At 47.7% G+C, this 15828-nt stretch overlaps 1 protein-coding gene across 2 annotated transcripts in view; it reads right to left on the minus strand.

Moving 5' to 3' along the window:
• LOC148511681 (protein kinase C delta type-like) overlaps positions 1–15828 on the minus strand; it is a 55485-nt gene that overhangs the window by 20956 nt on the left and 18701 nt on the right. For both annotated transcript variants that reach the window (XM_088482901.1, XM_088482900.1), the window contains exons 4-5: positions 10412–10585; positions 1602–1693 (exon numbers count right to left, since the gene is read on the minus strand). In XM_088482901.1, coding sequence (XP_088339027.1) covers positions 1602–1693; positions 10412–10534 — 215 coding nt within the window. In that variant the 5' untranslated portion in view covers positions 10535–10585. The remainder of the gene's footprint in view (positions 1–1601; positions 1694–10411; positions 10586–15828) is intronic.

Below are 15828 nucleotides of genomic sequence, written 5' to 3' on the forward strand. Positions count from 1 at the left end.
ATAATATAATCTGTTATACCACATGACTAGATGTAAGTAGGAGAACATTTCATAGTCACAGATGCAAACATTGAAAAGCAGATTTCCTAAAAAATAATGTTTTAAAATTTCCAAAAAGATTGATGTTTTAAGATTGTCCACATACAATTTCAAGAATCTCAAAACACTCTTATATTTTTAGCCATGTGTGTTTATATTAGAAGTTTAGAACATGTCTGATGTTGCACTATATTGTAGTCACTTATCAAATATTTATTTGCAATTGCAATGAGAACTGGAGCAAGGCCCTACCCACCCTCCCCTCACAGCTCTCACTGGCTGCCACATACACAGCCTCTCACCCCCTCTAGCAGTGTGAAGAGGGAGAAAGAGGAGGGGAGGAGAGAGAGTGAGTGAGAATGAGAGTGAGGGAAGAGAGATGTAGAGGTTGGAAGGGAGAGAGCGAGAAGGGAGAGGGGGAATGAGAGAGGAGGGGTTATAGAGGGAGGAAGGAGGGTAAGAGATATAGATGTAGGAGGGTGATAGAGAGAGAGAGTGTGAGAGAGAGAAGAGGGAGGAGAGGAGATGGAATGATGAGAGAGACATAGGAGGGGAATAGAGAGAGGAGGGGAAGCGAGAGAGGGGGGAGGAAGAAGAGAGATAGAGGAGAGGGAGAGGGAAAGAAAGAGAGAGAGGGGGGAAGAAGAAAGATAGAGGAGAGGGAGAGAGAGAAAGAGAGAGAGGAGCGAGGTAGAGGGGGAAGAGAGAGATTCCATAGCCATTGTTATATTAGTAGTAGCGCCAACCAGATATATACTAGTGGTCAAGGAAGGACTCAATGACCAGGGTGACTGCAAGCAGCCCAACTCTACCCTCAGGTAGGCTGGGGTAAAACCGGATGTGGTTTAGGGGTTTGCAAACTGCTACACATTGGATGTAGAGTGAGTTTCAAACCACACCAATAGTAAATGCAACAGTTTGCTTCTGATAACCACATCTGATGAGTAGTGGTTTTAAAAACACATACTAAACTACACCTTATTAAATCTTCCCTTTCATTTTGCTGACCATTATATTTATATACAGCTGGGTGCACACTGAAGTGATTTCGGGCCCAAATGTAGCTTCCGGACAAATCGGAAAAACATATCGGCAGGATTGTTTACTGTGTTATGGCTAATCTGCACGCTCCCGAGGTCTTTAGCGATATCTTCTGGTCGGCCATGCTGAATGGCCAACAGGACGATATCACATGTGGTGCCATGCAAAGTAACGAAGGACAGAACAAGGTATAATTTCGTCCCTCATTACATAGTTTTGATGTGTACCATGGATACGATATGTCGGCCCATCGGCTGCCATATTATCTGGGTACACATCGCTCCAGTGTGTACGTAGCATAAGACTTAGCTATGATCGGTGACATGTTTGCACACTTTGATAAAACAGCTTTACAATTATGTCACAGCTGTTATTCCAGGATAATATTACTGATATCCCTATTCTAAGATATAACACAGATGTAATTTATGTGTTATCTATTTCTATACATCAGATGAAAACGTTCATTAAGTCCATCCTCTATCTAGTTGTGTTTACAAGATATCATTCTATATCCTCACCTTGCACTGGGGATGTCAAGGCGGCCTTCCCTTGTGAGGAGCTGATGGAAATCCCCACCACATGCGTACTCCATGCCAAGAAGCACATGCTCCTGTTTATGGAAGAAGCAGTAGTATCATTACACATGTCGGGGAAGCCAGGAGGGAACAAATTGGACTGTGGGGAAATGTCATCTATTTACCAATAATAAATAAACAGAAATTATATGAGTTTTGCATTTTTAAAAATGTTTTTCCCTTATTTTCTCCTCTTGGGAATATAATGGACAGTCATAGGGAGGACAAGGAGAACATACAGTGGGTAGGAGAACTGGTAATAAGAAGTATCACACTGAATTAAAGCTCTATAGTGTTTTTACAGTGAAGTTCTTAATACATCACACCAGTAAAATGTTTATTTTTACAATGACAAATTAGAAAAGGAAATAAGTTGTCCTACATGCAAACATTGATAATAATTCAAGCATCTAAAGCAAAACATCACAATTAATGAGTAATTGCAGAAGGGCCACAAAACTACATTAGCATTAGAAGCTGTTATCAATGGCACCAATCCCAAATCTATGGGCCACATAGCACTGATCCCCAATCTATGGGCCACATAGCACTGATCCCCAATCTATGGGCTACATAACACAGACAAAGCCGCTCTTTTCTTCCTGCAGGAAGCAGGACAGATACATGGATACCTGGTCAGAAATACCGCTGTCTCCCTGTAATTGTCCTTTCCTGCATGGTCCTGAGTCTGAGTTTGGCTTTCTGCAATCACCCACACAGCTGCAATAAGGCCTTTTATAAGTAATGTCAGTCACGCAGCAAGAATGAATGTGCTACACTGTGATATGCCCCCAGACCATTACTGTCCTAGAGCAGAGCATGGTTACCGCATGGGAGGACAGGTAAGTGATATATAGGGGAATGTGTTACTGCATAGTTGGGACATACTTGCCTAGTCTTGGAACCTGCGGGAGACTCACGATTTTTCAGGTAGTCCTCCCGCACCCTTGTAACAGTAGGCACTTCTCCCAAATCCCACCCACCCACTGACTTGTAAAGTTGGCAGATTGCGGAAAATTTTACCGCAAGTCCACCGTCCGTCAGTAGGGGGCGGGGCTTTTTGACACAATTATATGATAAATGCATCATTTGGTCTGCCCCTATTCAAATTTGTGCGTTTCGCAGCATTTTGTCATAATGGGACCTACTGATAGACATAGCGTGTCCCTGGCCATTACTGCCCACCTGCATCTCCTTTCTTGCTTCTCCCGGAGAGGACAATGTAAAAGTTATTTTTGTCTCCCTGGCCTTCGTTCAAAATTCCTCCAACACTTGGCTTCCTGGCTCTTAATATTCAAATGGGCTTGCAAGACCCATTTCTTCCTCAATGCTTTCCAGAGCTCATCCTAACCCACTACTCTATGCTCCTTCCTCACTAACTGGCCCATCTGTGTCACCCTTGTTTGTATGACCCTCCCCTCAGAATGTAAGCTCTCACGAGCAGGGCCCTCTTTCCTCACGTGCTTCTTCTTGCCTTACTTTTACTTTCATTTACAATGGCACCTAAAACTTGGTTACTGACACCCTGCCGCTTATTTAGCTGTTATGCAGCATTGTTTATAAATCTTGTATTTGTCCTGCATTGTCTGTACTGTTAATAACTGTTGTCTTGTGTGCTCATTTGTTTCTGTACTTTGTAAGGCGCTGCGGCACCCTTGTGGGGCCATATAAATAAAGGATAATAATAATAATAATAATAATAATAATAAGTAGGTAAGTATGAGTTGGGAGGGGTGGAGAAGAAATACAAAATGTTACTGCAGTGATGGAGGGGGAATGTCTTGCTACAGAGGTTAGGGAGGAATATGTTATAGCAGTGATGGTGGTATAATAAGTAACAGTGGCATAACTATAGAGGGTGCAAGTGGTGCACTTGTTATGGGGCCCGGCGGCTTAGGGGGCCTGCCGGCCCCGCAAAGCAACCCCCTGCACCCAGGGCCAGTTCTATAATTAAACTGCATGGTACGCAGTCCGCAACCATGCTAATTTATTATTTAACACGAGGCAGCGAGCAGCTGAGCTTGGGGCGGGCCACGGGCATACTTACTGTCACTCATAGCTGCCTGAGCAGCACCGCAGTTGGCTGTTCCGCTGCTCGGCAGACCTGCCCCCTTTGCATGTAAGGGGGCACTGGTGACAATACAGGTCACAATGCAGATGAAGCACTTTTTATTAGGTCTCACTACCCGCAACGTTTACAAACTTAAATAGATACAAACTTGGGGCCGTTCAGCCCTGCCTCCCCCCTCTGCTTATGTATGGCAGCCCGCTAGTGTGATATCATGGGGTCTTGCTGTGGTTGCCAGTGTGAGGAGCCGGCCAAGAAGCTGAGGCGCAGCAGCCAGTGACAGAGAGTTCACCAGCCAAACACCGGCAGTCAGACGGAACACTGCCTGACAGGGAAGCTGGAGATGAGGCAAGTGAGCTGTTGAACATAGACAGCTGCACAGGGGCGGGGTGGGCAGGACGGTACGTGAGGTCAAGACATTTACTAAGTCACTCACAATTGATCCCAGAGGGCTCTCATGCAGAACCCTGATAGTGACAGTCAGGACTGGTAGCTGCAGCTCAATAAAATGGTAATGAGGTCAGACAGAGAGATACAAGCAGCCTATTCACAAGGCAGCCTATGGTAACTGTGCAGACTTCTGCTGCCTGCACTGCATATTATCTCTTCCATCCTTAATTTATACCCACCCTTTTATCTTCTCTTGATTTGCTGATAGAGAGAGATATGTATCCGTATCCTCAGTCTCTCCACTAATGCTGCTATTTATCTTACTTTGATCCTCAATGGTCTTTCCTTCCTCTATGTGCCCCCTGATTCCTATTAGGAGTTGTGTCCCTTGCTTACCAATTAGGGGTTACACACAGGTGCAGCCAGACAATGCAGGAAGGATGGTTGAAGTGGATATGATGTAAGGTAGAGGTTCCCAAACTTAGGGCCTCATTCAGACCCACTCGCGAGCGGCTGTCCGCTCGCAAGTGGGTCGATGGTGTGCACTGCGCATGCGCACGATGGAGGGAGCTCCATCGTGTGCATGCGCGAGACGCGATGAGCGAAGGACTTTCCTTCGCTCGTTGTGTCTGATCAAAGGGGGCGTGCTGTCGATGTTGATTGACAGCACGCCCCCTTTGGTGGGCGTGCCGGGGGCTCTGATAGAGCCAAAATCACTCCTGGCCTTGCGGTTGAGAAACTCAACTGCAGGCTTCTGGTCGCACTGGCGATGGTCGCGATGGTCAAGACCATCGCGACCATCATCCTGCACGCTCGTATAGGCTGTGGGTGTTGACCCACAGCTATACGAGCGTCCAGGAGGACGCTCCATATTTATGGAGGTGGGCCCTGATTCAGAGCGAGTGCTCTGGTCAGAGCATTCGGCTCTGAATCAGGGCCTTAGTCCTCAAGGCACCCGAACAGTCCAAGTTTTAAGGATATGCCTGCTTGACCACAGGTAACCTAATTAGTACAACAGTTAATTTAATTTAACCACCTATGCTCAACAATGGATATCACTAAAACCTGAGCTGTTGGGGTGTCTTGAGGACCATGTTTGGAAACCTCTGGTGTAAGGATATGCATGTGCACTTTGTGCCCTGAGCTAAACCAAATACCTGAACCACATAGGACAGTCCCACCTAAATGCACAGGTGACTGCATACTGGCCTTAAAAACACAACTGACTGAAGGGGTCAGAAGAATGTCCCCCCCTTTCTTTGGCTGTCCTAGTGCTGATGATCTGTTTCAACTGTGCCATGTGTCATTGATGCTGCCCATATCATCCCAGGCACATGGACATAATCCATCTGCTGTTTTTGTGGGGGTTTTTTAAGCAGGAACCACCTTAGCAAGTTGAGACTATGGCTCCCTCCAGTGTGAGCCATGAGCTCATTGTTCCAGTCTGCATACATTCAGTGTAGTAGAGAACATGCAAGTGGGTGGGTATGGTGGTCAATAGGGTTCTGGATTTTCTCCAGGTCCACTTTAAGTGTCCAGTCTGTCCCTGGTTCACAGTCTACAAGGGACTTATTATGGGGAGTCAGTCATCAATATGGTGTACATGGGTTATTTTTTTGGTTGTTGTTTGGTAATGAATGACTGTATAGTGTTGTCAGCGTCATTTGGTAATGAAGGGATTTAGCATGATGAATGAAGGGGTGTCAGGAATTATTATGGAAAAATTATTTACCAGATTTTATTATGTCCAGACATTAATTTGAAAGTGTAAGGATTCCAGGTGCTACTATGGAATTATAAACTATTATGCATTAGTATGGAGGTGAAAAGCAGTGTGGGTTGGGACAACTAGTAAATATATATTCTGAAAGTGATAAAATGTTTATCAAAAGCCTTTCTTTTTATATCAATTAGTAAAAATGGATTAAACAATCCTGCATTGGATGAAAATGTTCCACAAAGTATATTTTTAAATATTTTCTTCTGGATACTGTTAACAAAACAGGCAGAACTGCCTCAATCTTCATAAATACTTTTCCCCCAATGGGGATTATTGCAGATGGTATCCCCTCAATATATAGGGCAAAGTCAAAACAAGGCCTTTAGACAGCAGAAACACCCATTTTTCCATCAAAAGGGCTCATCTCCCTTTGATAAAATTGCCCACACTGTGCTTTATACTTAAAACCACTATTTAAGGATGGTTCAATGCTCAAGGGCCAGTGTTAAGGTCTGTTCTTGCCCCCAGGCCAAAATCTGCCAGGCAGCCTTTGCTGCTGCAGAAAATGGAGAGGGGTTCTACAAGTAGTCTACAATGATGATACTATTTGTGAGTGCTGCTTAGAGCAAGCGGTGAATAAATGCCGTGCACTTGCGTGCCGCATCTACACTGGAGAGAGGGACTGGGCATAGGCGAAACTGGGGGGTGGTCCGGGTGTGCACAGGACCACCCATTAGCCCAGTTCGCTTAAAAAAAAAAAAAAGGCCTCCGAGGGAGCTGCTGCGCATTCCCAGCAGCAGCTCTTCACACAAGCAACAAAACAGACGAGCAGCAGGTAAGTGCTGGCAGCGACTGCAGGGAGGGGGGTGGGGTGGATTGGAGCTGTGCACAGTGCTAAGGGGGGAGGGGGGAATTGGAGCTGTGCACAGTGTTGAGGGAGGATGGGGGATTGTTATAGCTGTGCACAGTGCTGAGGGGGGATTGTTGGAGCTGTGTACGGTGCTGAGGGGGGAGGGAGGATTGTTGGAGCTGTGCACAGTGCTGAGGAGGAAGGGAGGGTATTGCTGGAGCTGCTCACAGTGCTGTGGGGGGAGAGAGGATTACTGGAGCTGTGCACAGTGCTGAGGGGGGAGGAGGGATTGTTGGGATCTGTGCTGAGGGGTGAGGGGGGATTGTTGGAGCTGTGCACACTGCTGAGGGGAGGATTGTTGGAGCTGTGCACAGTGCTGAGGGGGGACTGGTGATGTGCACAGTGCTAAGGGGGGATTGAAGCTGTGCACAGTGCTGAGGGGGGATTGGAGCTGACTGCACAGGGGGCTGGGGAGGAAGGTTGGAGCTAACTGCACAGGGCTGGTGGGGGGGAATAGAGCTGACGGCACAGGGCTGAGGGGGGATTGGAGCTTACTGCACAGTGGGCTGGGGGGTATGGTTGGAGCCGACTTCACAGGGCTGTGAGGGATTGGAGCTGACTGCACAGGGGGCTGGGGGGAGGTTGGAGCTAACTGCAAAGGGCTGGGGTGGTTGGAGTTAACACAGGGCTGGGGTGACACGGGCTGGGGAATGACGCTGACGGACACTGTGGCTGGGGGAATGGGGCAGAGAGACGCACACTGGGGCCGGGGGAATGGGGCTGAGAGACACACACTGGGGCCGGGGGAATGGGGCTGACAGACGCACTGGGACAGAGACGCACACTGGGGTCGGGGAAATGGGGCTTAGACACACACTGGGGCAGAGAGACACACACTGGGATTGGGGCCTGGAGATAGAGACATGGAGGCCTGGAGATAAAGAGACACAGAGAGCCTGGAGAACCACAGAGGTCCTGGGGATGGAGACATTGGGGGGGTCTGGGGTAACAAAGGGGTGCCTGGAGAGACACAGAAGTTTGATCAGGGAAATTCACATTTTTCCTGCACAAAAGCTTCTGTTACTACAGTATATATTATTTGGTTATGATGATGACATGGGTTATATTTCTACCTAAACAGGCATCTTCCAGACAATGTGATCTCCTACATGAATAGTGAATACCGGCTGAAGACGCTGCCCAGTGAGGCTCAAATTCCTCAGATGTTCCCCGTTGCAGAGAAACCACCATATAGGTAAGAAAAGACTTTCAAACTGACTGGGGTCCCAAAAACCCGCCTAGGTGTGACACCAAGGTGACAGGAGCCGAGTGCTGCACTGTAGCATTAAATGCAGCACTCGGCTCCTGACAGTGTGAGGGAGCCGGCACTGCACAGTGCTCACCCGTACTTCTTCCACACACCAGACCACTGGGGTTCGGGCTGCGAGGCCATTCCCCCTTCTCAAGTGACCACGCCCCCTGTTCACGAGGCCACGCCCCCTTTTTGACGGCTCAAGGCTATGCACAACATACCTCCCTGCACCTGGTGACACCATGGGGAAGGACGCCACTGGTGTTTTTTTCCCAATATCTGACATGGTGCTAAAACTGGGACCACCCATTACCAGATCTCTAGTTTCGCCTATGGGACTGGGGGCATGCCCAGCAGCTTCCGGAGCGCTGTGCATGCATCCAGGGTGCCAAAAAGTGGATGTGGCTCATGGGTAAGGCTCTTCCAATGAGACGTTGGCCCTTTAATATTATCGTGTGCGTGCCAAAGCAAGTGAAAAAATAAACAGTGGGGTGCCAGGTGCCAATTAATATATTCGCTTACCCAAAAAATTGGGCTAGGGCCAGCTCTGTCTGCACCCTGCCAAGTTTTTTTCAGTGACGTCATGCCAGAGGGGCGGGTGAGATGAGGAAGTTGTTGTTCCTGCTGCTGCTGCAGGAGTCACTGACTGGCCCCGTACACAAGCCCCCCCCCTGTCTAACAGCCTTTCTCTACATCTGGTGGGGCTCTACTGAAGTGATGGTAAGTCCCCTGAATCTGGTGAGTGTCCCCCAACCCCCTCTGCACTGGGTCACATACGTGTTATGGCTGGTTACTGGATGTCAGGGCATCACCTATCTACCTGGCAGCTCACTGGTTGCATCTATGGCAACTACAGTGTTACTCCTCCCTCTACCACTATATATGCTTGTGTGACACTACATGTCCCAGCAAGTACCTACAGTGCAGACTTGTGTTTGTGGGTCTTCTCTGCCTCTACTGACAATCCACAGGCTGCCCACACCTGTGTTAATGTCACTCAGGTTATTTATATATTTGTTTATACACTTATATACACACACTCTGGTTGACACCTGAGTTGGGGAAAGTCTTAAAAATTGTGCTATGGGGACCACAAGGGTCTACTTACGCCCCTGATAAGTAATACATCCTGACTATATGATAAATAGAATAGTGGACAGCTGGCTCTTATTGGTATTTCTATGTTAGGATATCCCATACTCATCACCTGCTATGTCCTCCCATTTATCAGCCCAGTAACTGCAGCCCCTCAGATAACCCCACTCTTAAATGATTATCGGCGAAGGTCTGTGACATATTTAGGCCAAGTAAACAGCCTGGTCCCAGCACTGGAGTAGATATGGCAGGAGATACAAAATTGATGTGTACATGAATATAATACTGCAGGAAGCACTTAATTAGTCTGATGTGACAGACATACAATCAGGTACAACATTAAATTCTCTTGTCTATTTTCAATAACTTGTATATCACCAAGTGTTGTAGATACAGAATACCAGGATTTCTGGAAATTATTAGATGAGATTTGCTTTCTAGGAAAGAAAAGTCACAGCAGAAGAAATTGAGGATACATGGTATAAGGGATATGTTCAGTATCCCAACACAGGGGATGCCGGCGTTTAGAATACCGGTGCCAGATTCCCAACCACCTTCATCCCAAAGGTAAGTAGCAGGTTTGGGGGGAGTGTTAGGGGTTTTGTTTAGGCACTTGGGGGAGAGTTATGGTTAGGTTTAGGGTGCGAGTAGGGGAAGCTTAGGTTTAGGCACTGGGGGGGAGGTTAGGTTCAGGGGAGGGAGAGTTAGGGTAGTGAGAGGGTTAGGATACTTACAGACAGGTGTCGGTGTCCTAACCCTGGCGGGATGCCGCCCTCTGCATTTTGCCCATCGGGATCCTAAGCGCCAGATCCTATACCCATCCCATGGTATCAGGGCAGTTTCTAGCCAATCTGGCTCCCAGTGCGAGCATTCAAAATGTTTAGCTCTGAGGAAATGGAAACCTCTCTCTGCTGCCTGCGTGCCGTGCTCCGGCGTCTGTCATCACCACTGCAGTCCAGCCAGGCAGTCACACTCCGGCATCCCCTCACGAAATGGCGCCCAGGCTCCTCAGTGTCCGGGTTGTGGCTTTCACGTCATGATGCAGCCGCATCATGGGTGGGCGGGGACGTGACAAACAGGGAGAGAATGGACTCCAGTCTTTCCCTCTTTGTCGCATCCCCACCCATCCATGACACTGGAGGTAGGGAAGGGGTGGCGGTGAGCGCTCGGCAATGGTTGCTGATGCTGCCACTGGCCAACTGTCTGAAGGGTCAGGGCAGAGTGCCACGTGCGATTGCACGGGTCGCCCGCCCCTAGAAACGGCCCTGCATGGTATATACGTGTATATTTAGCAATACAGAGATAGTGACAGCAGTACCTTGGTCTGGAAAGCAAAGTACCCATGGATAAGGAAGGCGCTTCCCGATGCAAGTTCTAATATCCTCCTCTCCACAAACACCATATCCTCCTCGCCCTCCGCTAGCAGCTCTCTCTTGCTCATGACTTTAACAGCCAAATGGTGACTGCCATAGGAATCTGCAGCCAGCAGGACCTAGAAGAAATATTACAGAGTCAGCCTCATAAGCAACACAGGAATGTAAAGGCAAATGCATTGTTATTTCACAGTGATTGTGTATTACCTGTTGGATTACTGAAAAAGAAAAATACCAATAAGAAGCTTTTGTTCTGCAGGCACCTTCCCTCACCCATAATCCAATTTATCTGGGACCATGGAGGATAAGGGTCTAATCACCAGTTCCAAGTGGGCCTGGGACAGGTACTTCAAAATATACACCACCCTCCTCCCCCTCTCAGTACCTGCATTGCTGAAGGTAAAAGTTTGCAGATACTGATGAGAGGAGTCTTTGCTAAGTGTGCATTAGACAAAGAATTGCACCTTGTTTTCCACTTTGCAGAAAGAGACTTGAAGTATTTGGGATATGCAGCTGCTCTAATGTGTAATTGGCTGACAGTATAAGAGACAGCTCCTGATTGGCTACCCAGCTAATAACAATCCACTATCACTGGAGCTTAATTAATTTTATGTATGGTCAGGGTGTAACTATAATTTTGAGGGCCCCATAGCAAAATAACTCCCAATACTTCTACAGAGACACAGCTCTCAGAAGCAGTAATTAATGCCTGATTGTAGTGTCTCAGTTTACATTATACCAGTGGCCGGGGAACAGGGGTAAATTACCCCACATGGGGTAAAAATTAAATTCCTAGCGGTAATGGACAGACAGCCGGGCATGCATACGAATCATTCTATAATATAGAATGATTCATATGCATGCCCGGCTGTGCCGCAGGGAGGCTCTAAGCCGGACACCCGCTGAGATGAGGAGCAGCCGGGCGGACAGGACGGCGGCGGATGCAGGAGCGGGGATTAACGTGTTTTTTTTGTACAAGCGGCACTACAGGGTCATTATATGGGGACACTACTACAGGGGCATTATATGGGGGCACTACTACAGGGGCACTATATGGGGGCACTACTACAGGGGAATAACTATGGGGGCACTACTACAGGGGAATAACTATGGGTGCACTACTACAGGGGCATTATATGGGGGCACTACAACAGGGGCATAACTATGGGGTCATTATATGAGGGCACTACTATATGATTTCCTTCCTTTCAAATCAAGGGGGTAACGTCGGCGTATCTAAATATATTTTGGGGTAAAAGGTAAAAAAGTTCCCCTGACCCCTGTATTATACTATACAGTACATCCCGTTTACATTATACAACATGGTGCCTCAGTTCGAATTATGCCACACAGTGCCCCCAGTTCACATTATGCCAAAGTGCCCTCAGTTCACATTGGAGTGCACCTGCTTACTGTACCACGGTTCTTGACCTTGGATGCTTTCTATCCCATGTGCTCGGCACACCAAATCTGCTGCACGTGAACCACTGTGAGGCAGGGGTGGTGGAACGGGACAGACTACAAAGTACTTGCCATGGGCTAGTGTATACAATACACAGTATTAATTACACTAGAATCATGGAAAGTATTTTGTAGACTCTCCATTTTGGTATTCAATACTGTGTCAGCTGTTCTTACCGCACTGTTCGATGCCAATGTGAGCTGGGTGCAGGGGTCTCTGGCCCCCTAAGCCTCCACACTCCATAGCAATAGAACGCCATCCACCCACTAGCTAAGCCCCTGCAGTCGGGTGCTCCATAGAGTAGGACCATTCATTCCATGAGGCAGATTCAATTAGTGGTCTGTTTCCCCAGGTATAGTACCCAGAGCTATTCAATTACAGAACCAAGAGCAGCCCAGACACCACAAATGATGCTCATTCCTGCTCACACCTATGGGGGGAGCAAACATAAATAAGCATTAGCTTCATTGCTGCTCGTGGGTTTGTAATAAAATAGCTGCAAGCACTTTACCAAAAAGATTGCGCAACTCAACCCGTAACTAATTGAATCTGCCCCATGTGTTTTTATTCTTTCCCATATGGATTACAATCCTCCCCCTGAATTAGATCAGAACAAGAAAGAATAAAGATGTTAGGTAACTATATATCATGGGAGCTGCATTTTTTTCTTCAGCGGCGGCAAAACCTAATTATTAGTCACAGGGAAGATTTATTTCTTTAGGATCAGGTGGATTATTTCTTTAAAATCAGGGAAACAATGAATGTCTTTATAATCAGGGACAAGATTCATTTCTATATTATCAAGGGCATCATTTATTTGTTAGGCAACAGTTCTTTTATATATTATGGATGCAATACTTTTTTGTCATATATTTTTTCTGATACTCAGTTACCAGGGGCACTAAGAGAGGCCTGACAGTGTAGATCTGGAAACCTCATCTCATGTATGGGTAACAAACTGCATAATAAACCCAGCCGTCGGCAGCTGTAATAAACACAGCCGTCGGCAGCTGTGTGTTTGTTTTAGCAGCCGATGAGAGTCAGACAGACTCTCATCGGCTTCTGCTGCGCCCACTGCCAGAGCCATCTTCCGGCTCCTGCAGTGGGTAATGGGAGAGACGTCATGACATCTCTCTCATAATGCAGAGCAGATCCGCCCGGGGTACAGAGGAGCGGACGCCGAAGCGGGGATTAAGGTAAGTGGAGTTTTTTTTTATTTTTTATGTGTGTGATTGGCTGGGACTACTGCTGGGGGGGCGATCACTACTGGGGGCACTGCTGGGGGGAGACTACTACTGGAGACACCGCACGACTACTACTGGGGGCACTGCTGGGGGGTGGCTACTACTGGGGACACCGAACGACTACTACTGAGGGCACTGCTGGGGGGGATCACTACCGGGGGAGCGATTACTATGGGGGTATTGCTGGGGGGAGGCTACTACTGTGGGCACGACTACTGCTGGGGGGAGGCTACTACTGGGGGCACTATTACTACTGGGGCATTGCTTGGGGGGAGGTTACTACTGGGGGCACTGCTGGGGGGCTACTACTGGGGGCACTGCACAGGGGGCTACTACTGGGGGCACTCCACAGGGGGGGCTACTACTACTGGGGGGTACTATATAAAGGGCACTGCATATGGGGGGACCACTACCTGGGGCAATGCGTAGGTGGGACTACTACTGGGGGCATTATATAAGTGGCACTGCATAGGGGGACCACTACTGGGAGCACTGCATAGGAGGCCACTACTGGGGGCACTGTATAAGGGATTGTGTAGCTATCCAAGGGTGGGGGGCGCAAGGTTGAAGAAATGCCTAGGGTGCCAAGAAACCTTGCACTGGCCCTGAATAAACCAGAGAGTAAACTAACTCCTGGGTCTTTTATAATACTGTTACTAAAAAGATTTTGCACCTTGCAGGTTGCACGTCAGGTGCATGTGCAGCCAGCGATGGCTTTCTATATTTCATGCGCAGTTAGGAATTGCTTTCTATGGTGCATGTGCAGCCAGTGATTGCTTTCTATGGTGCATACGCAGCCAGTGATTGCTTTCTATGATGTATGTGCAGTCAGCAATGGCTTTCTATGGTATATGAGCAGCCAGTGATTGCTTTCTATGGTGCATTTGCAGTCAGTGATTGCTTTCTAAGGTGCATGCGCAACCAGTGATTGCTTTCTATGATGTATGTGCAGTCAGCGATTGCTTTCTATGGTGCATGCGCAGCCAGTGATTGCTTTCTATGGTGCATGCGCAGCCAGTGATTGCTTTCTATGGTGCATGCGCAGCCAGTGATTGCTTTCTATGGTACATGTGCAGTCAGTGATTGATTTCTATGGTGCATGTGCAGTCAGCAATTGCTTTCTATGGTGCATGCGCAGCCAGTGATTGCTTTCTATGGTGAATGTGCAGCTAGTGATTGCTTTCTATGGTGTATGTGCAGCCAGTGATTGCTTTCTATGGTACATGCACAGCCAGTGATTGCTTTCTATGGTGCATGTGCAGCCAGTGATTGCTTTCTATGGTGCATGTGCAGCCAGTGATTTCTTTCTATGGTGTAGGCGCAGCCAGTGATTGCTTTCTATGGTGCATGTGCAGCCAGTGATTGCTTTCCATGGTGCATACGCAGATAGGAATTGCTTTCTATGGTGCATATGCAGCCAGCAATTGCTTTCGACGGTGCATGTGCAGCCAGCGATTGCTTTCCATGGTGCATGTGCAGTCAGCGATTGCTTTCTATGGTGCATGTGCAGTCAGCGATTGCTTTCCATGGTGCATGTGCAGACAGCGATTGCTTTCTATGGTGCATGTGCAGTCAGCGATTGCTTTCTATGGTGCATGTGCAGTCAGCGATTGCTTTCTATGGTGCATGTGCAGCCAGTGATTGCTTTCTATGGTATATGTGCAGCCAGTGATTGCTTTCTATGGTGCATGTGCAGCCAGTGATTGCTTTTATATGGTGCATACGCAGATAGGAATTGCTTTCTATGATGTATGTGCAGTCAGCGATTGCTTTCTATGGTGCATGTGCAGCTAGTGATTGCTTTCTATGGTGAATGTGCAGCTAGTGATTGCTTTCTATGGTACATATGCAGCCAGCGATTGCTTTCTATGGTGCATGCGCAGCCAGTGATTGCTTTCTATGGTGCATGTGCAGCCAGTGATTGCTTTCTATGGTGCATGTGCAGCCAGTGATTGCTTTCTATGGTGCATGCGCAGCCAGTGATTGCTTTCTATGGTGCATGTGCAGTCAGTGATTGCTTTCTATGGTGCATGTGCAGTCAGAGATTGCTTTCTATGATGTATGTGCAGTCAGCGATTGCTTTCTATGGTGCATGTGCAGCCAGTGATTGCTTTCTATGGTACATGCGCAGCCAGTGATTGCTTTCTATGGTACATGCGCAGCCAGTGATTGCTTTCTATGGTATATGTGCAGTCAGTGATTGATTTCTATGGTGCATGTGCAGCCAGTGATTGCTTTCTATGGTGCATGTGCAGCCAGTAACTGCTTTCTATGGTGCATGCGCAGCCAGTAATTGCTTTCTATGGTATATGTGCAGCCAGTGATTGCTTTCTATGGTGCATACGCAGATAGGAATTGCTTTCTATGGTGCATGCGCAGCCAGTGATTGCTTTCTATGATGTATGTGCAGTCAGCGATTGCTTTCTATGGTGCATGTGCAGCTAGTGATTGCTTTCTATGGTGAATGTGCAGCTAGTGATTGCTTTCTATGGTACATATGCAGCCAGCGATTGCTGACTATGGTACATGTGCAGTCAGTGATTGCTTTCTATGGTGCATGTGCAGCCAGTGATTTCTTTCTATGGTGCATGTGCAGCCAGTGATTGCTTTCTATGGTGCATGTGCAGCCAGTGATTGCTTTCTATGGCACATGCGC

The sequence above is a fragment of the Taudactylus pleione genome, unplaced genomic scaffold (genome assembly GCF_031769625.1).
Source record: "Taudactylus pleione unplaced genomic scaffold, aTauple2 ptg000296l, whole genome shotgun sequence".
Lineage (NCBI taxonomy): Eukaryota > Metazoa > Chordata > Amphibia > Anura > Myobatrachidae > Taudactylus > Taudactylus pleione.